This window comes from Pteronotus mesoamericanus, unplaced genomic scaffold, assembly GCF_021234165.1.
Source record: "Pteronotus mesoamericanus isolate MK-2021 breed Mesoamerican mustached bat unplaced genomic scaffold, CSHL_Meso_final contig_2, whole genome shotgun sequence".
In the NCBI taxonomy this organism is placed as follows: domain Eukaryota; kingdom Metazoa; phylum Chordata; class Mammalia; order Chiroptera; family Mormoopidae; genus Pteronotus; species Pteronotus mesoamericanus.
Window position 1 is genome coordinate 14454223 of NW_026555084.1, and position 24891 is coordinate 14479113.

At 44.4% G+C, this 24891-nt stretch overlaps 1 protein-coding gene across 1 annotated transcript; it reads left to right on the forward strand.

Moving 5' to 3' along the window:
• Positions 1-1886: 1886 nt before the first annotated feature.
• Positions 1887-23011, forward strand: LOC129066534 (proton-coupled amino acid transporter 2-like). The gene is made up of 10 exons (XM_054568151.1): positions 1887-2229; positions 5244-5334; positions 5891-5979; positions 6519-6614; positions 10297-10381; positions 13377-13595; positions 14963-15061; positions 16981-17147; positions 19384-19553; positions 21704-23011. Exons 1-10 carry the CDS (start codon positions 2066-2068, stop codon positions 21970-21972), a joined length of 1449 nt encoding a protein of 482 aa, XP_054424126.1. The 5' UTR covers positions 1887-2065; the 3' UTR covers positions 21973-23011.
• Positions 23012-24891: the final 1880 nt, after the last annotated feature.

Below are 24891 nucleotides of genomic sequence, written 5' to 3' on the forward strand. Positions count from 1 at the left end.
CAACCCCCGGGAGGCACAGGGGGATGAAAAGCATAGTTCCTGGGTCCTCAGTCTTTCGGAAGTCCTCTAGGATCTAGTGCCCCTTTCCCAAAGGACAAGAGGAGCAGTACCTTCCCCAGGGTCACAAGAACACGGTAGAGCTACAGTGGAACCCAGAGCTTCCTGTGCAGGGGCCAGTGTTTAGAGGAACTAATGTTGGAGGTCCCCCCCCCCCGGAAGAACCCCTCGTGCCTGCTGACAGGTGTTGCAGCAAGTGGGGGGTGAGCAGGCAGCGCCCTGCGCGCTTTCTGTTCGCTGACGCTGGAAAGGAACGCAGTCAAATTCTGGTATGCCAGCCTCTCGCCCGAAGCTTTGAAGGTTAGCTCAGAGTTCTTCTCACAACCTGGACAGGAAAGCAAGAACTAGCCTCATATATAAACATCTCAAGCTCCTTGACAATCTAGTTTACTGATTTTGTTGCCTGAGCAGGATCAAGGTCTGTCAGCAGGATGAGCCCCGAGTTTAGAATGGAATTACGCAATTTCAGTGCTGGGAATGAGCAGGCCACAGGATGCCGCCTGCCGCCCCACATGCCAGGAATACTGCCACACACTGGTGCCACACAAGTGAATAGGGGATGTTTCGCACACCCCAGGGAGGGTTTTGGTGGATTCAGGGCAAGAAACTTGAAGGGTGGGGCTAGGATTCAAACCAAGGGGTCAGGGTAGTGGTCAAGGCTGAGGGCTTCAGATATAGAAAGGTCTGGCTAGAGAAGTCAGGGTCTGCCAAGATTAGCTGTGACCTTGAATAAGCTATTCTTTACCCCTCTGAGCCTCAGTTTCCACATCTGTAAAAACAAAACAACAATGCTGCCCAGGGAAGTAGCCAGGCTTTGTGGAGCCTGAAGCTTATTCTATTGGGGCAGGGTTGGGGGAGCGGTAAGGGGTGGAGAGGGACTCTTTAAGGAAGAGAATACAAAATTACAAATTCAAAATTGCATACAGGACCTTAGAAAGGGTCCCACACAAGGGAGGGGACAAGACAAATCTGTCTCGGATGCTACCAGTTAGCTGTGAGATATTTCAGCAAAGCTCTTGGTACATGAGACGGTGGCACAGGGAGCGGTATGGCTTGAGTAAAAGGCTATAATTTGGAGGGAGGAGGAAACGTTGGCCCGCTCATCTGTCTGTTACTGAAGCGGAGATGATGACAGGGTGGAACACCAGAGAAACCCCCAGGGTCCTCTCTATCCGCGGTGTTCTATGGAGAATGACGAGTGTTCTTAGGCAAATCACACCCTCTCCTGGCCCAGCGTCCTGCCCAGTGAAATTTGACTAGGGGATTGAACAATCTCTGCCTTGCAACATCCCCATTTTTCCAAGAGGATTTCCACTACTCTCCCCTGGAGTCTCACGAAAGCTAAGACGCAGTGAGAAGTGAGTGAGTGATTGTTTCTTTTTTTCCAGCAATCTTCCAAGAAAGGAGACCTCCCAGAAGGACACCTTCTAACAGGCTTGCAGCCCTGCCCTGGGATGACTGGGGAGGTGGGGGGGGGGGGGTGGTATTCTCTTGGAATGCTGGAAGTAAGGGACTGGTTAAAAAATGTGAGGAGTTGGGCTCTGGTCCCTACTCTCACTGTCTAGGTATGTGAACTTAGGCAGGTTTCTTTAGTTCAGAGCCTGATTTCCTCATTATTAAATTTATAGGATTAAATGAGAACATATGGGTAAAGCACTTAGAAGAGTTAGCGAATAAATTTTAGTTAATAAATGTTAGCTATTGAAATGATCAGTATCACAGTCACCAATGCCATTACTATGGCTAAGTAAGGGGTGGATAACGACTCCCTTCCCAAATCCCTCCCCTCTTCTCCATCTTCTTCCAATCAGCTCCTCTTCCACAGCGTCTTAGACCAGGAGGAGCACCCTCTGGGGGAGGTGGGTGGGGCCTCACTCCAGTTTGGCCAGAACTCGCTAATAAGGGACAAGCCACTGAGTTGGGGTTTGCACCTGACCAGACACCTTCCTGCTTGCGTCCTTCTAACAGACTTCCTCATCGCCCGGAGGTCGCACTTTCTGCAGTGGTCATGCCTGGAACAAAGAGTGCCAGGGGTGCTCAGGAAGCCGTTGAGCTCAAACTGGACCTCAGGTCACCTCTCCAAAGTGCCGAGAAGCCGCAGAACAAGGACTCCAGTTTGTTGGATGGAAGCGCTTCTGAGTTGCCAGTCTTGGAGAAGACCAAGGGTATAACGTGAGTGCTCTTTCCTGCCGTCCCCATATCTGTCCTCCAGCCTGGAAGCTTGCATTGGCAAAAGCCCTGCGGTCAGGATGGGTGGGTGGGTAAGGTATCTGACCCCCCACCCTTTGCACAGACGGGGATACCAAGGTTGCAAAAGGGGCAGTTACAGGCTGAGCCGGACTGAGAGCTTAAAGGAACAGGAGTGGAGAGTGTCAGAAAAACCCTCAGAATATAGTGAACTAGCCTCCAACGCACGCAGGTTGAGAAACTGTGGCCTAGTCATCCCAGGCCATTCACTGGGGTCATTGGCAGGACGGGGGCTGGAATCCAGTGCTGGCCCTAAAGTCAGTTTTGCTCTTGGTAAATTTGATACTGTTGGGGAGAGGGGCAGAATCCCCACTGCTTGGAGGAGGAGATGAGACCTGCCTCCTTCCTGCAGTGACGCTGGCCTCTCCTTCAATGAGAATGGCCATGGTGTCATCAAAAGCACCATGTGGAAGAGTCCAGTTTCTTCCACCTCCCTGGGGTGTGTTTTGGGAGTGGGGGGTGGTGTGGGAGAGGATCGCTCACGAGGCTGTTAAACCATGACAAGGAGGGGTCTACGGCAAGTTTAGGCAGGGAAGCCAAGCTGCAAGCCTCCAGCTTCCATGGCCTTCGCCACTCAAACAGAGAAGCAAGTGCACTTAGGAAAAAATGGGTGGGGTGGCACGGCAGTGGAACCAACCCTGCTGCTCGAAGAAGGACGTTTTGACACCAGTGGTGTGTGAGAAAGAACACCTGCGTTCAAGCTGCGACTCTGCTCCTTCCCTCCTTCGAGCCTCAGTTTTCCCAGATGCAAAAACAGAGAAAAAAACAGTGGGAGTGTGAATTTAAAGAGGCTGCCCTTGGGAGTTAAATCTGAAGGGGTAGGAAGTTAGGGGTTGCAGAAAGAGGGACAAATTACTACAAGGATCAGGCAAAGCCCCTTTCCACTGCCACCCAGTTTAAGGGTGGATGTGGTAACCTTCCCATCTGTCTTAAAGAAAGGGTCTCAGGCTCCCGTTGCCCCAGGGCCAGTTCTGAAGGTTGCCAAGAATGCAGGATAACTGAGGGTAAGCTCTCTACTACGCCTTGGGCCAGCCACTGCCAGAGTTGGGGTATTTCTCAATCGGAGGCCTTCAGGGAGCCAATTAGCTCTTGTGTCCTTGAACTGACACACAGTTTGGTGGCAATTTCGGCTACTTAAGAATCAAAGAAACAAAGCAAGTGAGAACTAGAGGGCCCCTCTGGCTTGGAAGGAAGTAGTAAAACAGGTCTGGTAAGCATGGTACCTATGGGGTCAGCTGACTTGAGTTCCAATTCCCACTTAGCTGCTTACCAGCTTGAGCGAGTGACAGAACTTCTCTGTGCCCCAGTTTCTCCTCTGCGAGATGACAATGTGCTCCTCCCAGGATGGCTGCACGGGTGAATTGCACATAAAGCCACCAAGTGCCGTGTTCCTGAACTGTTAGCTCCTGTGAAGAGGATGCCAGTCCAAAGTCACCAAAGGAGTGAGGGCCAAAACCCAGGCTTCCTGCCTCCCAGCTCAGAGCTTTGCATGACTCACCACGCTGTGTTTCTAAGCCAGCCGAGTGGCCCAAAGTGAAATCCTGATTTCCTAAGTCCTTTAGTTAGAAATTTCCAAAGTGACCCACTGACTTTTTCCCAGTTGCAAAACAAGCACATCATTGGAGGACTACAGGGCACTGCCTGCTCCATCAGCAGTATTAACACCCACAGAGAGAGAGAAAGGCATGCAGGGACTTTCTCCCCGAATTGTTCTATTTAACCCTTGAATTAACGGGCAGATCCTCAGGAAGCTAGAGAAGTTAGGCCCTCACAAAGTGTGGGTGTTTGGAGAAATTATTTCAAAATACCATTCCTCCGAACATTTACAGAGATTCAGCAATGTGGGTACCCTTGCCCAAAATGACAGAGCTAATTAGGGAACAGCCTTGGGTTTTGATCCCTGATCTGTCCTAGCTCAGAGGCTGGGCTCCTTCCAGAATACTTCTGCTGCTCTTTACAAGAAGTCTCCTCCCCAGAAGGCTCTCCTAGGGCATTTCCCGGGTTTCTAAAGTTGAAGATGTAAATTCAATACTCACCTTGGTTTAACCTGGTCCAGAGGCAGAGAGGTATACAATAGGTTGTTTTGTAATTCATCCAAAGAGGGTACCTCCCTGGAATTTTGTCTCTAGAGGCAGAGACCTCGTCCTCTGGTCAGCCTTCCTTCGCATCTGTCGTACGGGAAGGGTCGGAGTGGTTCTGTGTGTGTTGAGGAGGGAGGAGGCATGCCCTCCCTCAGCCTGAGGTCCTGGCCTGAGGGGGGAAAAATCATTCTGGATCTCAATCCCCAAGTGACTCTGTCTTAACAGACTGCATCTGGGGACCGAGTCATCTGACCTATTTATTCAGAAGTCACAATGACTTCTTTGCTGCCTGCCCTTTTCTCTCTTCTCTGCATTCTATCTTGTCTCTGCCACTAGTTTGATGACCTTGGGCTGTTCGCTTCCCACTGTCTGAGTCTCAGGTTCCTTGGTTATGAAATGGGGTGTCCCTGTACTCATTGTCTGGGCCTGTTTCCAGGAAGCAGTCCAGTAGAAGTGGAATGAACAGGGACTCCGAAGCAGTCCTGAGTTCAAATCCTGGCTCCCCAGTATATCCTTGGACAAGCCATTTCAAAAAACCTCTATCCTCAGTTTCCTCATCTCCTTCCTTGCTTTGACAAGAGGATTAAATGAGATAATACACGTAAAGGATTTAACTTAATATCTATTACATAGTAAGGATTATAATGACGTGTACTGAGTGTCAGGTGCTAAAACCAGGACAGTTCTGGACACACGCTGAAGGAGACTCAGCGGTGCCAGGCAAAGGCCTTGGGGCTGGGAGATGGCCAGGCGCCCGCCAGTCCACCTTAACTCAGGCGTTGGCATGCTGGGAGGGAATGTCTGTTGGATCAGTTCACTTCCACACCCAGATCCTCATGTCTTTTCACTCTGCTTTAGAGCGTTCCAGGCCTTGATTCACCTGGTAAAATGCAACATGGGCACCGGGATCCTGGGACTACCCCTGGCTGTGAGGAACGCAGGCCTCCTGGTAAGGAGGGCTACCGCAGGTGGGGCCGGTATGACTGGGCTGTGGCAGGGAGGCGGCAGGAGAGGCTCGAAGGCTTTATAATGGCTCCAATGAGCCGCCTTTCTGGTCCAGACTTGGAGTCTGGGCATCTAGTCTGGATTTGAGCTCCAGCTTTGCCACAGACTTTGAGTGGCCTCTGCAAGTCTTTTGTCCACTCTCTGGGCCTCAGTTTCCTCCCTTGTAGAATGCAGGGGTTGGACCATGACTGTGCAATTGTGTTCCATAGAGCACTGCCTCTCAGCAATGCCTCAGAGGCCACTAAAATTCAGACTTCTGGGTCCCTTGGTCCCACCACCACACCACCTTGTCATTGTTTTATGTACTTTGTACTTTTTTGGAGCACTCCTTGGCATTGTATTTGAAAGAAGAGCTGTTGCTACCTAAAAGGACTTGCAAACCAGTTTGATAGAAAGTTCTCTGAGTCCAGGATATCTGCACTACCAAATGCCTCCCTGCAGTGTTCTTCACAAATTTGTTCTCTACTCTCTGCTCCTCCCCTGGCTCCCCCTCCCTCCAGCTGGGCCCGCTGAGTTTGCTGGCAATGGGCTTCATCGCCTGCCACTGTATGCACATCCTGGTCCGATGTGCCCAGCGCTTCTGCCGCAGGTAAGGAAAGCAGCGTCCTCATGTCAAACCTTTTGGTGCGTGGTTCCCAGGGACGTCCCAGACACATCCTACACGTAACAAGAGTTGATTTCTTAACTTCCTCCAACAAGCCCAAGAACAAGAGAAAAGCATCCAGGGCAGGAACGTAAGGCGAGGCTTTGTGCATGACTTGTTAGGTGCTCTCACTCAGGCCCTTGTGCATAACTTTCTGGCTCACCTGTAAACTGGGAATAAACAATCCATGCCTAGCCCTGCCTCTGAGAATTATCGTGAGGATCCAGTGGGATCATGGATATGAAAATTACAGCACCTGTGCAAAGTGTCTAGTATATAGTAACTAACCCACTTGACAGGTAAGGAAAACAATCCGCCAAGAAAGTACTGCCCCATGTCAAAGTCTGAGCTAGAACTTTGGTCCCTGCCCCACTGTTCTTCCCACTCCAACTGGGCCCTGCCTTGCTGTGTGTCTCCTGACTTTTCAGTATATGATCTTAGGTTAAATTGCTTCTTAGTAACTGTGAATGCACTTTCTCCTGCAGGTTTAACAAGCCCTTTATGGATTATGGGGATACAGTGATGCATGGGCTAGAGGCCAGCCCCAGCGCCTGGCTCCGGAACCACGCCCACTGGGGAAGGTACCTTGTTCTTGCTTTGCCAGAAGTGAGATAAGGTGCAGGAGGAGGAAATGCGGCCATTAGGCAACACTTCTTCCCTGGAAAACTTGCTCATTTAGCATAGAATGTTGGGCTTTCCACATGAAAGGGGTACATTGGCAACCTTCCGGAGCCAGCCCCTCCATGTAATCCTCCAAAACAGGGTATTCAGTTCTTTGTTTTGCAGTTTTAATAATATTCACTTTTTTTATTAAACCACATTTATCCAGACCTGACTGGTGTGGCTCAGTGGATTGGGCATTGTCCCACAAACCAAAAGGTCACCAGTTCGATTCCTGGTCAGGACACATGCCAGGGTTGCAGAGCAGGTTCCTGGTTGAGGCATGCAAGAGGCAACCTATCGCTGTTTCTCTTGCACATCGATGTTTCTCTCCCTCTCTTTCTCCCTCCCTTCCCTTCTCTCTTAAAATAAATAAATTTTTAAAAAATTTATTCAGTTGTTACTATGTACCAGGCCCTGGAAATACTTTGAGGAACAAGGCAAACAAGGCTTTGCCCTCACAGAACTCATAGTCCAATGGAAAAGACAGATAGTTTAAGACACAATTACTTAATAACCACTGGGATAAGTACAATAAAGGAAGGAAGAAGCTGCTACCAAGCAGGTAAGGAGATGTGCGGGAGCTTGGGTGGGCTTCCTAGGGTGGAACAGTGGAGATGAGTTCAGAAGGAAGGAGTTCTCAAGGGTGAGGAATGACCTAGGGGAGAGCACGCAGGAGCCCGGAGGGCCTTCCAGGAGGAAGGAAGAGCAAAGTTTGAAGGTCCTGAAGCAGAAAGAAGTATATTGCAATTTCAAGGTCTAGAAAGACCAGATAGCTTGAGGTTAGAAGGTTAGAGAGATGAAGCTAAAGAAGGATCCAGGGGTCGGCCTAGCTGTACCTTTTAGACCCTCTCAAAGGTTTGTTCTTTTCGTAAAAGCAACCAGGAAGGCATTGATTTTAAGAAAGGGAAGTAATTAAATGTTTTAGTCAGTGAAGTAATTATATTTGCATTGTTTAAAGATCTGCTTGACTTCTATAAGGAGAAAAGATTGCAAAGAAGCAAGAATAAGTTAGTCAGACCCATGAGGATGCTATTGATAAGGTCTTGGCAGCTGGCAGTGGTGGCTGGGACCAAGCTGGTGGCAATGGGGATGGAGATAAGTGAATTTGGTCATGATTTGGGTCCTGGAGTTGCAAGGAAAGGAAAAAATCAAGATTGGCTTAGATTTCTGATGACTTCTGTTTTGGACAAGTTGTGTTTGAGGTGCCTGGGAGATATGCAGGTGAGGATATCAAGTGGGTAGTTGCATGTATACATTTGAACCTGTCTTCATGCAGGAGACACAGAATTGAAGTCATCAACCATGAAGCCAGGAGACAGAAGAGGTTTCTTAGGGAGAGAGTTTATAGTGAGAAGAAAAAAGAGAAAAAAACTAACACATTAATGACCCTTTGGTGAGCTGAAGTCTTCCTACTGCGATGCCCAGCTTTTAGTTTTCAGGGATGATGACACAGAACAAGTCAACATCCTCTGTCTTCAAGTACTTGAGTCTAAATCCACTTTTTTGTCTTTGATTTCAGACCTGTCACCACCCCATTTGCCTACTCTTTTCTGAACACTAGCTAGACTGACAGAGTGTCTCTCAAATTGTGATACCCCAAACGGCAGTACCTGAGGTGTGCTCTGCACATGTAATGTAATCTACAGAGCATCATGGGTCTGGCACCTCCCTTGGCTCAAAGCCCATTCACTGAATTAACAAATCCAACCAATGAGCAGACTAGGAAGGCTTTGGGATGATGACCATAATTCTCCCAGTTGTGTCACCCAAGGTTTTTGCCTGTTGCAACCCCTCAAATCCTTCTACTCATTGTTGGGCATAAAAGTAGCTTCTCCTGCTTTTGCTCTTCTTAGAACCTTGCTCCACTAATCATCTCCTCTCCCATAACTTGAACTTCTTTTTTAAACTACAGGGCTCTTCCCTTCAACATCTAAATGTGTTCATGTATCTCCATCTTAAAGATAATAAAATACATTAATAAAGTTTCCTGGAGCTTACACCATTCTCTGGCCACCACCCTATCTCATGTTCAACATCTGGTTATTCAACAGATATCTATTGAATATCTACAATGCTCCAGGAAGTGCTTCAGGCAGTGGTTCTGAAATGATGAACAAAATGGGCACCATCAAGACTGGTGCTCACGATCTAGCTTCCAGAAAGGACAACCCACTCTCTGACTTGCCTTTTGAACATCCCCAGTCACATCTCTTTCATGGGTCACCTGACGTTTTTGTTCTTACGCATCTACAGTTCTTTCCACTAAGGCCCTAAAAGACCTACTTGATGTACCTTCTTTGCCCTAAAAAACTTCTAAGCGGCATTGGGTCCAATGGATTATTCTCTTCTTCAAAGATTCTCTTTTCTCTTGATGTCTGATAAACTCTTTCTCAACCTAGTTTTCTGCCCACCTCTCTGGTCATTCCTTTGCATTTGTTGCAGACTTCTTTGTTTCTATCTTTCCTTTAAGTGTTGGTGTTCTCTAAGGGTTGGATCGCTGCCTTCTCTTTTTCTCACCCTGCACACTCTTGTTTGCTGATCTACCTTCTCAAAACTTTATCCATTACTAACAAATCAATAGTTCCAGACCTTGATCTGTAGTTGCCTCCTGAATGTCTCCTGTAGGAACCTCAAGCTCACAATTCAGAAACTGAATGTGTAATTTCTTCTCTTTCCCCCTAAAACCTGTTCTTCCTTCTGAGTATCCCAGTTCATTTTGTTGTGCAAGCTAAAAACTTGTCAATCACTTTAGATCACTTCCTTTCTCTTTACCCAAGTTGTGGGTGGTCAACTGGGTTCTGTCAGTCCTAGCTTCCTAATATCTCCTAAAACGATTTAATTCTCTCGTCCCAGTGATCACATCTTTGTTCGGACTGCTGCCATCTTTTACTTCCATTACTGTAAGAATCTCCTAGTCAACCTTCCCATCCTTAGTCTTGTGCCCTCAATGTGTTCTCCACATGGCAACAGGGGAAGTCTGCCTGATCCCTCTGCTGAAATGCTCTTTCTTCACTTCTTTCTCCCCATTTCCTCCTCCTTCTCTTCCTTCTTTTATCTCTTTCTTCCCTTTCCCAAGAGACTGTCACTCAAGTATTTGTTTTTCTAAGTCTATCTGCTCTATTATTTGGGTAAAAATGCCTTTTTTACCATGGCTTTTACTGCCATATTGTTTTTGTTCTATCTTTTTCCATTAGTCTATAAACCACCAGAGTAAAGGACCAGGTGTTATTTGTCTGTATATCTTCAATGCCCATATAGAAAAAAAAATAATGTTAATAATAGATAATAAAAACATTGTGGCTACTGCCCTACATCAATTACTTTCAGTTACAAGCAATGTATCAGAGCCAGGTTGGGGAGAGGTTCCTGACCAAGAAGGATTTTACCACTTGCTGTGCTGAGAATGTGAGGGTGGTTGAGAAACATATTTATAAAAGAACTATTGTTACCTCACTTCTTATTACTGCCCCATTGTTGATAGCAGTGGCATGACCAAGGGTGCTGGTACAGGGTCACCAACCCTTGGGGACAGAAGTAGAAATGACAAGCCAACTCTTTTTTTATAACAAGTGTACCTTCTCTCTCTCTCCTTTCTTCCAGGCATATGGTGACCTTCTTCCTTGTATTCACCCAGATGGGCTTCTGCTGTGTGTATATTGTGTTTCTGGCGGATAATTTAAAACAGGTAGAGTCTTCTAAAGAAGGTGGGAGGGAAAAAGACTTGGAAAAAGAGTGCCCTCTACTAGCTTTTCAACTAATGGCTTCTTCTTTTGGTGGTCCTGGTGTCTTCATTAATATAAAAAAGTTAAACTAGATGTTATATTTAAAAAATCCAGACTTTCTGCAGTTCACTTATCTGCAGATTTCTTTAAGCAGTTACTTTTTCCACAATACCCTTTGCCCAGTATCTTGGACTTGTCCTCAAGGTTGGTCTCTAAAATTAGACTGGAAGTAGTCTTGGATTTTGCAATCTTGCTTTGGAGCTTAACCATCCTAAACTCTTCTGAAACTGAAACGAGTCTCTTTGGGTAATACCTAATCATCTTCGGGCCATCTTCATCTACCTTTAGTTGTTTAGTCTTTATGGTTTTACAGTCCTTGGCTCCAGAAAGTTCTTTTAATCTAAACTAGAAATTACCATGTAGCAATTTGAACAAACTAATATGAAGAATAAGAGGCCATCCTTAGTCAATCAATAAGCTTAAAAAAGAAAACTATTCTTTGGAGGGTCATTTTCTGTTCAGTGTAATACCATAAATTGAGAAACATAAAAAAAAAATTAAAAGCAGGGAAAAAATAGTAAGCATTCAGAATTAGTTTCTATTATATGTCAGGCACAATACTGAGCATTTTCTATGCTCTCCCCCTTTTAATTCTCTCCATGACCTTCTCAGAGCAGGTACTGAGAGGAAAACTGGTACTATACGCTCTATAATGTATGTAAGGTCACAGAGTCACAGTTAGAAATGCAGGTCTTTGACATCAGAGCTGCATTTCTATAACACTATGCTGTGATACTTCTCAAAACAAAGCGAGATTAGTCATAATGCAACCACTCATGGTTATTAACATAGTATTAACAGGTTAGCATTTAGCAATTTCCTTACAGTTTTTAATGTAATTCTGAATAATTTACTAATATTTTGTCACACAGATTGACCATGACTTAGTCTTCTACTGTTGGATATTTTCTTTGTTTCCATTTATTTTTTTCTACTATAATCTGTTTAAGTCTTAGTCCACTCCTTTATTTCCTTAGTATATATTTCTTAAAGTAAAATTACTGGGTCAAAAAGTTTGGTTGTTTTGAAGGCTTTTAAAACACATTGCCAGGTTGCTGCTTAGAAATCAATCTGATATCAGCAGAACTTTATTTATCATCTGTCTAGAGACAAGGCAAGCATTGTCTTGAGGAGTTTGCAGACTCAGTGGAATGTGTTCTAAAACATAGAAAGTTAAATATCAATATGATAATGTGGTGCCAAGTCAGGACACCGCTAACAACACCCTGATGCTTCATTGTAAACTAAGGGATAGCGATGTGTGAGCAGAGGAAGGATCCCTTGGGACATGCCTCTGAGCAGGGTGTTGAAGAGCGATGATGGCAGTCAAGGCAGGAGAAAGGAGGGATGAATGAATACCTGGGGGCAGGAATGCAGAGGACCTGCTCTGGAGGGGCTACACAATTGGTTGTAGAAGAGCCTTCAAGGTTGAATGGAGCCCATTTATGAAGGGTCTTGAAGGCCTGGCTAATGTTCCAAGTATTTTTTTCTACTGCAGTGGGGGATCAGAAAAAAAAAAAAAGACTTAATTATTTACTTAAGTATTCATGATATGTTAATGAAAAGGACATTTCTAAATAAGAGAATGCTATGATTGCAGCCTTATAAAATAAAAGGGATTCATACCATACATGTCATTGTGATACTGTATAGAAAATGTACAGATGCATATATATTCCAAGGCATTACCGTGACTACCTGTGGGTACTGAGATAACCATTGCTTCCCATTTTCTTCTTGCTTAACTTAATTGTTCTGCAGTGGATCATATTGCTTGTGTAATAAGAGTGTTTCAGTGAAGTTATGCTGATTCTAACTGAGGGTGGTACCATCCCTCCCCTGCCCCTGACTTTGCCAGTGAGTGTTTATATTGTGCATAAGACGGTGTTTCTTGTTTGTCACCAAGTTGGGGGATGCTACTAGGTTTTATTGGGTGGGGTCCAGGGATGCTAAATGTCCTGCAACAAATGGTCCAATCCTCTCAAGAAAGAGTTCTCTCACTCAAAATGCCAGTATTGGTTTATTTAAGACAGTTAAGTGATGGAGATTTTGTTTGTTTGTTTGTTTTAAGCAAAAGAAACAGATTCTAGGGGACTTGAGTAGAAACTAAGTTTAGTAAAAGAATATTGACTAGCTTTCAAAATAACAGAGAAAGCTAAAAAAAAATGGGTCTCAGAAAAGAACAGGAACCAGGGCAGTTTGGGGGTTGTAGATGGAACTGACACAGTCTAGTCAGGGATCCCTTGTCAAAAGTAAGTTGTATCCTCTCTCATTCTGTCCCTGTGTCATTTTGATAATTGTTTAGATTCAGATAGTAGGGAGAGGCTGTAAATGCCCTAGCTGAGCCAAAGGCCAGTGCTGTAGTTCTGCCACCTGACTGTGACATAGAGCCCTGTAAGGTTGTATTTGGGTGAGAGAGAATTCATCAAAAATAAATCAAAATCAGGAAGAATGGATGCTGGGTTGCCAAAAGGCACCAAGTAGCCCCTGTAAATCCAGGTATTTATTTTTTATTAAAATTATTTGTGCTAGCCCTGGCTGGTGTGGCTCGGTTGGTTAGGTGCCGTCCTGCACACCTGAAGCTTGCCAGTTGTGCAAGAGCCAATGGATCAATGTTTCTCTCTCACATTGATGTTTCTTTCCCTCTCTTTATCACTTCCTTCCCCTCTCTCTAGAATCAATAAAAGAAAAAAATTAAATACAATTATTTGTACTGTCTCTTTTGAGGAAGTATGGTACAGAAGATTTACAATAAGAAGTCCTAAATTCACTCTAATTCAAGTGAGACATTCCAGCACTTTGGGAGAGGGAGTATGGGATTGTGGGCCAGAACTGAGTTGATCACATGGCCAGAAGATTTGCTGATTCTTCCACTTGCTTTTCTTATCCTTTCCTCAGGTGGTGGAAGCCATTAATGGCACCACCAACAACTGTCACAACAATGAGACAGTGATTCCAACGCCCACCATAGACTCTCGACTCTACATGCTCACCTTCCTGCCCCTCCTGATGTTACTGGTCCTCATTCGGAACCTCAGGGTCATGTCCATCCTCTCCATGTTGGCCAACATCAGCATGCTGGTCAGCTTGATCATCATCGCCCAGCACATTGCCCAGGTTAGTACATACCACACACCTGACTCCTGCAGGGGGCAGAGCCTTTTATCAATAACAGACTGATACCTGGCGCCAGCACAGAGGGTAGGGAAGTGTTTACCTCATTCTTCAGCCGAGGACCCATCTCGCTGTGACTTTTCTTCCATAAAGATGTCTCTGTGAAATCTCATTCTTCTAGATGTCTCCTCTTTCATGTTACTTCTCTGATAATGGTTTTATGTCAAATTATGGCTTTAAAAAAAGGCTTTGCAAGGAAAACATCTTAACTGATGAACTATAGATCATTCCTGCAATAGTTGGATAGCAGCAAAAGGCAGATAAAAAGTAGCTTCTTCTTATCGAATTTCATCTGCATAGCCTTACATACTCTAGCTACAAACTCCAGGCACTCATAACGACCCGTAGGGCACTCAGTAGAAAACAACTCATATTTCATCACAGAGATATAAGTAGTCTTAAAAGACCAAAAGCCAATCTATCATGACATAAATCATGATGTCCTTGAAGTTGAGTTAAGGATATTAATTTTCCCTCAACTTCCTACTTTTCTATCCTTTCTAATTTTTATTTTGTATAATGGACAGAAATTTAAACCCCAGACGCTCCTTGTTACACCTAATACCTTTCAGATATTTTTCTCTTTCAGAAGTCACAAGGGAAAAAAGTTATATTGTCCATGGAATTTAGTAATAATAACAAATTGGTCAAATATTTTAGGATAACTATAGGTAAGTCTTATATTCCTTAAAGCAATATTGATAAATTCCACAAAATTGAATTTTATAGTGAAATAACTTTCCTGATTGTTATTTGGAGAATTCCAGAGGTTGCCCAGGTCGGGGAATGGTTCTATAATGATGTTCACGCTCTAGATCACAGGGCACGTAGCATATTTATTTTATACTCTTTCTTCATCCTCAATTTGTAGCTCATTGAAGAAGAGGAGACTTTCATATTTAACTAGTTCCTTTGGGCTCCCAGGAATATCACTGTAACTACAGTCAGCAATTTCCAATCCCCCTAACCACTGTACATTCAAAGTGTTCTCCGGCACTTCAGGTTGGCTCGAGACGCTAACCTATGGTGTGCAAGATTTTCTCTTGTTGGATCCTGAGAAACCAAACTCTTTCTGTGAAATACTGATTCTGTAATGCTTTGACAATACCTTGATTCCCCCCACCCTCAGCTGTTTGTTCTTGAGCAGTGTTAAAATCAACTTCTTATTGTCTACTTCCTTTTGAAGTTTTCTAAATTTCTTGACATTTAATTAAAAAAAAATAATTCAGGTCTACTTTCAGAATACTCCCTTAAAGGAGCCCAAACATGCTTTGAGGATTAATGTCTTACCCCATATCTCTTTTCTCTAGGATATTCCAGACCCCAGCCAGTTGCCACTGATAACAAGTTGGGAGACCTACTCTCTCTTCTTTGGAACAGCGGTTTTTTCATTTGAAAGCATTGGCTTGGTAAGGTGTGAATCGGGGTAGAATGTCCCTGGTGCCATGGGTGGCCTTCTGAGCAGAACCCAGGACCTCTGGGTTTCTGTGCACATGAGAGAAAGGAACCTCTGGCCTTACTAGGGTCAGCTGCCACCAGCAGGAGAAAAGTAGGTTACAACAGAGTAGCAGTCAGGAGACAGAGTTCCAATCCTGTCCCAGTACACCTATTTACCATTTATCTTCATATCAACATATGTTTCCTAATCTTTTAAAATCAAGACAAAGGGAGATGTATAATTTAAATGACAGGACTTGATGAAACATAACGAAGTTTTAAACAGGAAAGGACTGTATAACAATGGATTATTACATAGTCTCTATTGCAGGAAGGATAGTGCTGTGTATATAATTTTTTTTTAAATTTATTATAGTGCAATTCATTTTGGGGAGTGGCATGGAAGGGTATTGCACATTTCTGTAAGTTTTGAGAAATGCAGAGTCATAGATGCACCACAATCAGGGCAGAGGACAATTCCCTCCTGCAAAAAGCCCTCAGGCTGCCCACTTAGCAGTCAGTCCCCACCCCCCACCACCATTAACCCTGGCAACCACCCACTGTCTCTAGTGTCTTATCCTTTCCAGGATATACAAGGGATCATACAGTACATAACCTTTTGAGACCGGCTTCGTAACCTTAAAAGGACTTAACCTTTTAAGTCCACTTAACTGCACTTAAGATCATCTATGTTGTTGCATGCTCTCTATCTCTTGAGCATTCACTGTAGCAGCAATACTACAGTTTGTTTATCCATTCACCTGCAAAAGGATAGTAAGGTTGTTTCTAGGTTTTGATGATAATGAATGATGCTGCTGTAAGCATCTGTGTGCAGGCTTTTGTGTGCATGTAAATTTTTGTTTCTCCGGGAGTAGGTTTCTTAGGTCTCAGACCGAATATAATTGAGTCTTATTTTTTAAGCCAGTCTGACCGTCTTTGTCTTTTAGATTGATATGGTTAGACTACTTGCAGTTAGCGTAATTATTATGATTTAGTAGATCTGTGTTTTGTTTTATCCTTCCTCTCGCTTTTCCTGTTTTCCTTATTTATTTTTTATTTTTTGTCTTCCTTTGGATTATTTGAATACTTTATATTCCCCTTTCATTTGCCTATTGAGTTTTTGACTAGTATGTTTCTCTAATACCTACAGTGGTTGCTCTGGGGATTCTAATGTACATATATAACTTTGCACAGTTTACTTAGAGTTAATATTTTATCATTTCTGATAAACTGTAAAAATCTTATTTGTCATATAGGTCCCTTAACTTTCTTCCCTTTACATTGTATTGCCCATGTATATTATATCTAGGTACATGGAAACACCATCAGACAATCATTCCTATTCCTTACTTACAACGAACTTACTAGGAGAAAAATAGCCTCTCATATCTATGAAGATGATTATGATTTCTGTTGCTCTTTATTCTTGGATTCACAAGTTTCCCTCTTGTATCATTTTCCTTCAGCATGAGGAGCCTTCATTACCATTTCTTTTCTTTTTTAAAAATTTTTTATTAAATTTATACCTCACATAAATGGAATCATATAGTATCTGTCCTTTTGTGGTTAGCTCATTTTATTTTGTATAATGTCCTCAAACTTCATACACGTTATGGCATGTGTCAGGATTTTCTTCCTTTTTAAGGCTGAATAATGTTCCATTGTGTGTATGTACCACATTTTGTTTGTTTGTCCATTCTTCCATCAACAGACCCCTGGATTGCTTCCGCATTGGGCTAACGTGAGTCATGGTGCTATGAACATGGGTGTGCAAACATCTCTTCAAGTTCCCGCTTCCAATTCTTTTGGACGTATGCCCAGAAGTGGCATGCCTTTCTTCATATTCATGTCCTTTCTCCTCCTGTCTTCTCACACAGTGATATTTCCATAGGTTCTGCCCCTGGAAAACAAGATGAAGGATACCCGCCACTTCCCAGCTATCCTGTCCTTGGGAATGTCCATCATCACTGCCCTGTACATTGTCATCAGTGTTCTGGGCTACCTGCGGTTTCAAAACGACATCAAGGCCAGCATAACCCTTAACCTGCCCAACTGCTGGTAACTTTACGGGCCCTCAGTGGCGGGGACTCAGGGCCGGGTGGGACCGTTTAGGTCACTTTCTCCTCCCTTCTGCAGATGGCAAACTGAGGTCTAGAGGGCCGCCCAGGGAGAAGCAGAGCTGTTGCTGCAGTCCTGGGCTCTGGGTTCTCTGTTAAGGGAGCGCCTCCTTCAACCACAGCCTCTCATGTTGAGTGAGGCCTTGTTAGCACAGTATGAAGGAGGACATTATTTAGGAAGAAAGGGAAGAAATGAGAGGCTTTGGTCACCAAAGGAGAGAAGGGAAGGGTCTGAGGAGGTCAAGAGGCAAAAAGAGGCATTGGTGGGTGGCAACTCCTCCAATTACATTTGCGGAGGCGGTGTCGCCAAGTCTTGCTTGCCATCGCCAGTGGTGCTCATCCCCATGCCGGGGTAGCTAGGATGAAAACATAGTAAAACAGAACCAAGTTGGGAAGACCACTGTATAAATGTTTTGTCCAAATGCACTCAGTTCATGCAACAGTTAGCTGAGCCAGACTTCAATAGGGCCATATTTAAATAGGCACATGAACCCACTTGCATTGTGAACATTTTTTCCCACACGGAGGCATATCATTAATTTCAAGATGCCTGCCTTTTTAAGGGTCACTTGGAAGCTTAATTTGCCTTAAATGGGGTGCCTTTCCCAAGTTGATAAATGTCATTCATCAAGGATATACTGGATGCCAATTATATGCAGACGCCCGCTTAGACACATGGGAGTACGGAGTGTGCTGATATGAGCAGACTGTGAACTTGAGCTTCACTACCTTCCCTGACTCATAATCCAGTGGGAATGTAGGAGGGATAGATAGTATATAAAACAGTTGTTATACAGAATAGAAAAAGAAGCCTTCCAGAGGAACAAAGAGGCCTTGGGGACTTATTTTATTTTATTTTAGAGAGGGGAATGGAGGGAGAAAGAGAGGGAAGGAAACACTGATGTGAGAGAGAAACATCAATTGATTGCCTTCTGCCATCTGCAAGAACCCCAATGGGGCAGTGTACAGAGCTTGCAACCCAAGCATGTGCCCTGACCAGGAATCGAACCAGAGACCTTTAATTTTGCAGAACAATGCCCAACCCGCTAAGCCACAGGAGCAAGGGAAGGCCTTGGGGACTTTCAAAGAAAGAAACTACATTAGAATAGGACAACAGAAAATGTTGTTGTCTAACAAGACAATCCTGTCCAAACAAGGACAACTCTGGCACTCTTGGATCCAGATTCCAGATGCACTGCATCCTAGTTTGAGGTCATGGGTGATTTACTTAACCTCTCTGACCCTCAAGTTTCCTCATCTATAAAGCAGAATTGTCATGAGGATTGAGTTGGGCATATCTAAAAGCATCTGGCATATAGTACCTCCTCAAAAGTTGGGAATTTCAAGAAATCTGTGGGGTTTGGACAGATGAACATGGAGTAAGTGGTATTCCAAGCATCAGAACTAGTGTGAGCAAAAAACACAGAAACGTGGGAGTTAGCCTTGTAAGGAATGGCCTAAACAGACTCAGGCATATGCATAAATGCACAGGTTTAATAAACATGTGAGATTCATCTACCATATTAATGGATTAAAGAAAAAAGGTCATTATCTACATAGGACAAAAAAGGCTTTGATAAAACTCAACACCCCCATCACACACTCTCTCTGCCCCTAGTCTAGAGCCTACAAGTAACCCTGCCCCTCTTTTTACCACCCCAAGCCCTCTCACACGGCTCTGTTTATAGACTGCCTCTTCCCCCAAGGATTTCTGGCAACTCACTAGAAGTATTTGTCGTGTGCCAAGAGCATTGGGGGGATCTGGAGAATTCTTAAGGACTGAGAGAGATCACAGGGACCAACGTCTTTTAGACCCAGGGTTTTTGGACTTCGCCACTCATCACTTGTCTCTCCCTGGGCAAGGTACCCAGACTGAGCCTCTTTCCTAAAATTTAAAACTGAGCATCAAGGGATAGTGGTTTGCGAGGTGTTATATATATACCTATGCTCAAGAAGACCCTCTCAGCTGTTGCCTTTCAAATCCATGATGCTTCAGTCTATTTTCACTGCGTGCTCTGCTGGGACTCCCTCTTGGCTCTTAGAAGTCCCCGCCCCCATCACTTTCAGACAAGGAAACTGTAGCCAGAGGGACTGTTCTAAAGTCAGAGGTTAATGTTCGAGGAGGCTGGGTGTCAGAAACCGGTGGTCAGAGAAAGCATAGCTGTTCTATCCTGCAGGCTGTACCAGTTGGTCAAGCTCCTCTACGTCACCGGCATCCTGTGCAGCTACGCCCTGCAGTTCTATGTTCCTGCAGAAATCATTATCCCCTTTGCCATCTCCCAGGTGCCCAAGCGCTGGGCGCTGCTTCTGGACCTGTCCACCCGCTTCACCATGGTCTGCCTGACATGTGAGTAGAAGGCAGAGAGAAAAGTTGCTCTTTGTCTGAGGGCTATCAAAAATCAGCTGGATGATGAAGGAGAGTCATACTAACCAGCACTGATTCAGCACTAACTGTATTACAGGGACCAGAAAAGGCTTTACAAGTAATAATTCATTTTAATCTCAGGGACAACCTAATTCTTACAGCTACCTAATTAGACAGTTTTACTGCTGTACAGCCTGAGGAAGGGGTCACAGCTTATCAAACAACAATCATATCAGAACTGGTATTTATTAAACACCTACTATGTGCCAGCCACTCTAAGCACTTTTCTAGTCCATATTTCATAGACTTCCATTCAGTCCCGCAGGAACTCTTATGAGATAGGACGATGATAAACCCCACTTTACGAATGAGAACACTGAAGCAGGAGGTGATGAGTATTTGGCCAAGACAAGACAGAGATGGGATTTGAACCCAAGTCATCTAAGTCCAGAGCCAGGACCCTTCACCCCCAGGACAGAGGTTGAAAATGACAGTGAGTGATCTCGTCTGGCAGCAGAGGTGTATTGTTTGACCCTCACAATGTATAAATGTACAAATCTGGGTCAACATTAAAAATGTGGGAGATTTTGCATACAAATCCATATTTCTAATGTTTTGTGGGGAGGGGAGAATGATTTGGCAGCTCTAGGGTCACATTCCCCACTGGCAGAAGTCACCTGGACTTGCCCCCTGGATGGGCCCCACTCACCCCCTTACAGCCCTCCCCCTGCTTCATGTCTCAGGATCCCGGGTGCCCCGTTTCTGTGAGTATCTTAGCAGGGACAAAGGGAATAACAGAGATTCCTGCATTGAGTGTGACAGGACCCAGTCGTCCCTAAGGTTCCTTTTAATTGTGATTCTAAGAGTGTCCCTCTTGCTTCTTGCTGTACTAGACCAGGCCATATAATTCACTGGACACTGATTTTCTTCCTCTGAAGTGATCTGTTCCCAGTTTACACTAGGAGGCAAGGACACTGCCATTCAGAACCTCAGAGACTCAGAGAGGTGAAGAAATTTGTCCCAAATATAAAGCTAAGAATTTCTGTAGCCTAAAACTAGGTCTTCGGAACACGCAGCACACATTGCCCCAAACAAAATTTAAGCATAAATGGCTTTTTTGAGTACTTTACATCGATTAACTTGTTTAAAACTTTAACATTGTTTGAAATATGATCCATAATACCTAAAAGGATAGATGACATTGATCCCCATTTTGTAGATGAGGAAACAAGATGAGAAAGGGGCAGGGACTTGCCCTCAGCCACAAAGGAGATGTCAGAACCCCACCTTCCAGACCTGCTCCTGTAGTCATGCTAATTATTAAAACATGAGCTCTATGAAGACAGGCTGCGGTTTTGATTTTTGTTTTATACAGCAATACGTCCTAAATAGTTGGAACCATTCCCAGCACTGTTATTTAGTGAAGCTGAATCACTGAACATGCAGGGATTCAAAACATACCTTAGTGGCATAAACATTGTTTTAAGCTAAAAACATTTGAACAAACAGCAGCCACAGGTGGAAAGAAAAGAATTTTATCTAAACTTCCTTTGCTGAATTAAGCAGGACCCTCCTGAAAAGCGGAGCTGCCACAAAGTCCCTCTCTGGGATGCTTTCAACCACAAAGAAGACTAACTATCATGACACACTGAGAAATTACGCAAAAGAAACTTTATCTGAAATTGTCATACCTTCCACTTCTCTTACATTGAAGCTCTGCCCTCCCCCTTTCACCATATGAAATGGGAATATGAACACCTATCTTTGACTATTCCAGGACCCAATTCACCTGAAGGCTCCCTAGCCCTGAATAAACTTTGTCTTTTCTCTTGTTACTCTATTGTCAGTTAAATTTTCAGGCCCCCATTACAGAACCTATGTGGGTAGTTTTTCCTCCCAACAATATGAATCTATATATTTGAAAAATGATTAGAAGGAGACACACCAAATTTTTAATGTGTAACCTCTAGTGAACGCAATAGGGGACATTATGGGACTTTCAACTTTCTCTTTATGTGCCTGAATGTATGAGAAACAACTGGTTTATGTTTTAAGAAAAGGGTTTTAAAAACAAACTTTAAAAGCTTGGCTAAGCCCGGGATGATCTGTCTATCCGGTGTCATCTCCCGCAGGCATCTTGGCCATCCTCATCCCCCGCCTGGACCTGGTCCTCTCCCTGGTGGGCTCCGTGAGCAGCAGTGCCCTGGCGCTCATCATCCCGCCCCTCCTGGAGATCACCACCTACTACTCGGAGGGCATGAGCCCCCTCGCCATTGCCAAGGACGTCCTGATCAGCATCCTGGGCTTCGTGGGCTTTGTGGTGGGGACCTACCAGGCCCTGGATGAGCTGATCCAGCCGGAACGCCCTGTCACCTTTTCCAACTCTACCACTTTTATTTAGTGAGAATGGCACATCTCCTCACCCACCAGCACCTGACTTTTAATGATAGGGAACTCTTTTATACCTGTAGTATCTTCATTTTGTGAGGACTCACCAGCTACAAGGTCTAGATGGTAATTTTTTTTTTAAATCATTTTTATTCCTTTTCTTTCCATCCCTAGCTTTCTGCTACTTTGAGAGCTCTCCCATGGAAAGCTCTCAATTCCATCCAACTTTTTGGCAGCCCACACAGTGAATTTCACACCCTGAGTGGAGCTATGCAAGAAGTTGCCACCAGGGGCACCCAAGTGGCAGCAACGGGCAGGAGGTGGTGTGGCCAGCTAAGGCCAACCTGGATTTGGCAGGCACAGGGTTCCAGCAAGGCAGGCACAGCTCCAACATCAAGGTGGATAGGGCCAAGAGGTCCATTGTGAGCCATGACTCAAACAGAAGAGCCATCATATTTGTCAAGGACAATACTCTTTCTAAACCACTGGATAAAGTTTTGGCCCAGTTCAAAGATCCCAACAATAGGTAGGAAGCATGGAAGTGGATGTGCCAATGGCAGGGGAATAGGGGTGGATGGTGATATTATTGGGCATTATTTTCCCCTTAAGTCTTTCAACATCATGATTACCTACTGTGTGCAAAGTATAGTTCAAGGCTCTTGTAGTAGATTGCAAAAATGGCCACAAACTCCTCTTGACAATGTGATTTTTCAGCTCCTTCCACAGAGAGGGGAAATCTACCTTTGGAATCTGGTCTTAGCCTTGGATGTGCTTTGGCCAATGGGACATTAGTAAATGGAATGCAAGCAAAGGTTTGGTGATGGCTCATGCATCAGGACTTCCATCTCTTGCTGTGCTGTGGAGCCAAGACCACCAGGTGAAGAAGCCTGGACTAGCCTACTGGAGGATGGGAGACCATGTGAAACAAAAACCAGTTATCCCAGTTGAGCCCTGTCCCCCAGATCAATCAACTTGCCAGCTTCCAGATACATGAGTGAAGCCATTCTTAGGCTGTATCCCCCAGTGAAGCTGACCTGGACCATAAGAACTGACCAGATGATCTACAGAATTGTGAGAATATAATAAATGTTTGTGATTTTAAGCCATAAGGTGTGGGAGTTTTTATGCAGCTGAAGTTAACTAATACATCACTCTAAAGGACATACACCAATGAGTGAAAAAGGAATCCCCACCCTCAACGAGCTGGTCCAGCATCCACCAGGAGAGAATGGCAGGTAAGCAACTAATCACAGGTCCTGACTGCCCTGGAGTACTAATGATGGCTTTCCACAGGTGGTGCCATTGAGAACTGGGTCTCCCAACACGGAATCTGGCCCTCCTTCTACTCAGTCCTGCTGCCTTGACATTCCGGGGTTCTCTCTCGTGACCTTGGCTGGCAGCCAGGGGCCAGCAGCCTGAGACACCACCTCAGCCTTCCTGGTGCTATTTGCTCTTTCCCCCCTAAAATTACTGAACCTGAGACAATATTCCTAAATAACCAAGTAGATAGTATAGGCAGATCTGCAGTCCCAGAGGAGGGAGATTCTCACTATGCTCTCTGTGGTTTACGGGAATGACGCATGCTTCTTTCACCCTCAGTTTTAAGAGAACATTTGAAAAAGGCCTTTTCTGCTTATTTTTAACCATCAACCTCCCTATGCAGCCTAGGGAAAATTGGGGGGGTGGGCGGTGTGGGGAGGAGTATGTGTCTGCCCCATTTCCCAAGTCCTGGTCTGCTCCTTTTCTGTTACTTTCCACCTGTTGGATTTCCAGAAAGTGCTTCAGGAGCACAAGCCCTGCTCAGGTAGGGGACGGGCTGGCCAACCACACCCAGATCCCATGGCCTGCAGAGTACCTGCTAGGAGACGGGACATTCAGCCTGTGTAGTGGGCCACAGCCCGTCTAGCCAGAGGGTGGCTTATCACTTCCACCCACGCTTCCGTTTCACCGGCAGGCCCAAAGGACTTCCACTGGTCGGTCAGAGCCTTGGCAAAGCCATCGTCCTCTCTCTGACCTTGTTTTTCTCACCCTGATCCACTATCATCCCATTCATCCTTACTAAGTTAAACATGGTCTTCTCTGTTATCGAAAAACAGTCACACTCGTTCTCCAAGGACAGAACCCTACTGTGCAAAATCATCAGGTTAACCTTATTATTTAGATCAATATGGAGAAAGTAAAATCTTGGAAAGAAGAAATAAATTTAGCAATACTGATGTAACCAATAAAAGCAAGCTAAAGGAACTCATTAGTAATTGCCAACAACACTAAAGACTACCAACCGTTAGAACTGTGTTTGAGTGTTGGGATTAAAATTTTTGATTACCTGGTACTGGCTTTTACACACATTCTGCCCCCACCCCCACATTTAACTTATTGATTCTTTAATTTTTGGAGCTTATTATTGAATCAAGAGTCTTAGAAAATCCTTCCTTCCCTCCTTGAACACTTACTGTTTTTCGTAGGATAATCTCATTTATTCCTTTCATTTCTGTGAAGTATGTATTGTCATTGTCCCCATTTTCAGACCAGGAAACATGTTCACAGGTATTAAGAAAGATGCTGACCATCAAATATGTAATGACAGGTGGGTCCAGGACTCAGAAATTTGTGCCCCAACACTCCTCCCTACCCTGCGGAGCCCAAGAGAGACCTTTGAATGGTGGTGATCAAAGTGGAAAAAACAAATAGGAAAATTATGTCCAATGGACTACATATATGTAAACATTAGAAACTCAATAATCTCCCTTTACAAATAATCAGCTATAAAATTAAGATGGGGGTTCAGGGAAGGTGTATAGTGAATCAGGAGCAAAGCCATCTTACAAGGTTTCCTGATGCTGTTTAAATTCTTCACAGTTATAGACAGAAGAAAGTCTGTCCTACTTTTTATATGTAGGTGTCCTGATTCTGATACCAAAATCTAACAAAG

Bases quoted from the DNA above. Each gene is read 5' to 3' on its own strand.
- LOC129066534 (XM_054568151.1), top strand. From the start codon at position 2,066: ATGCCTGGAACAAAGAGTGCCAGGGGTGCTCAGGAAGCCGTTGAGCTC. The intron at 5,980-6,518 runs GTAAGGAAAGCA...TTTCTCCTGCAG, and splicing joins GCCCAGCGCTTCTGCCGCAG to GTTTAACAAGCCCTTTATGG. The intron at 6,615-10,296 runs GTACCTTGTTCT...CCTTTCTTCCAG, and splicing joins AACCACGCCCACTGGGGAAG to GCATATGGTGACCTTCTTCC.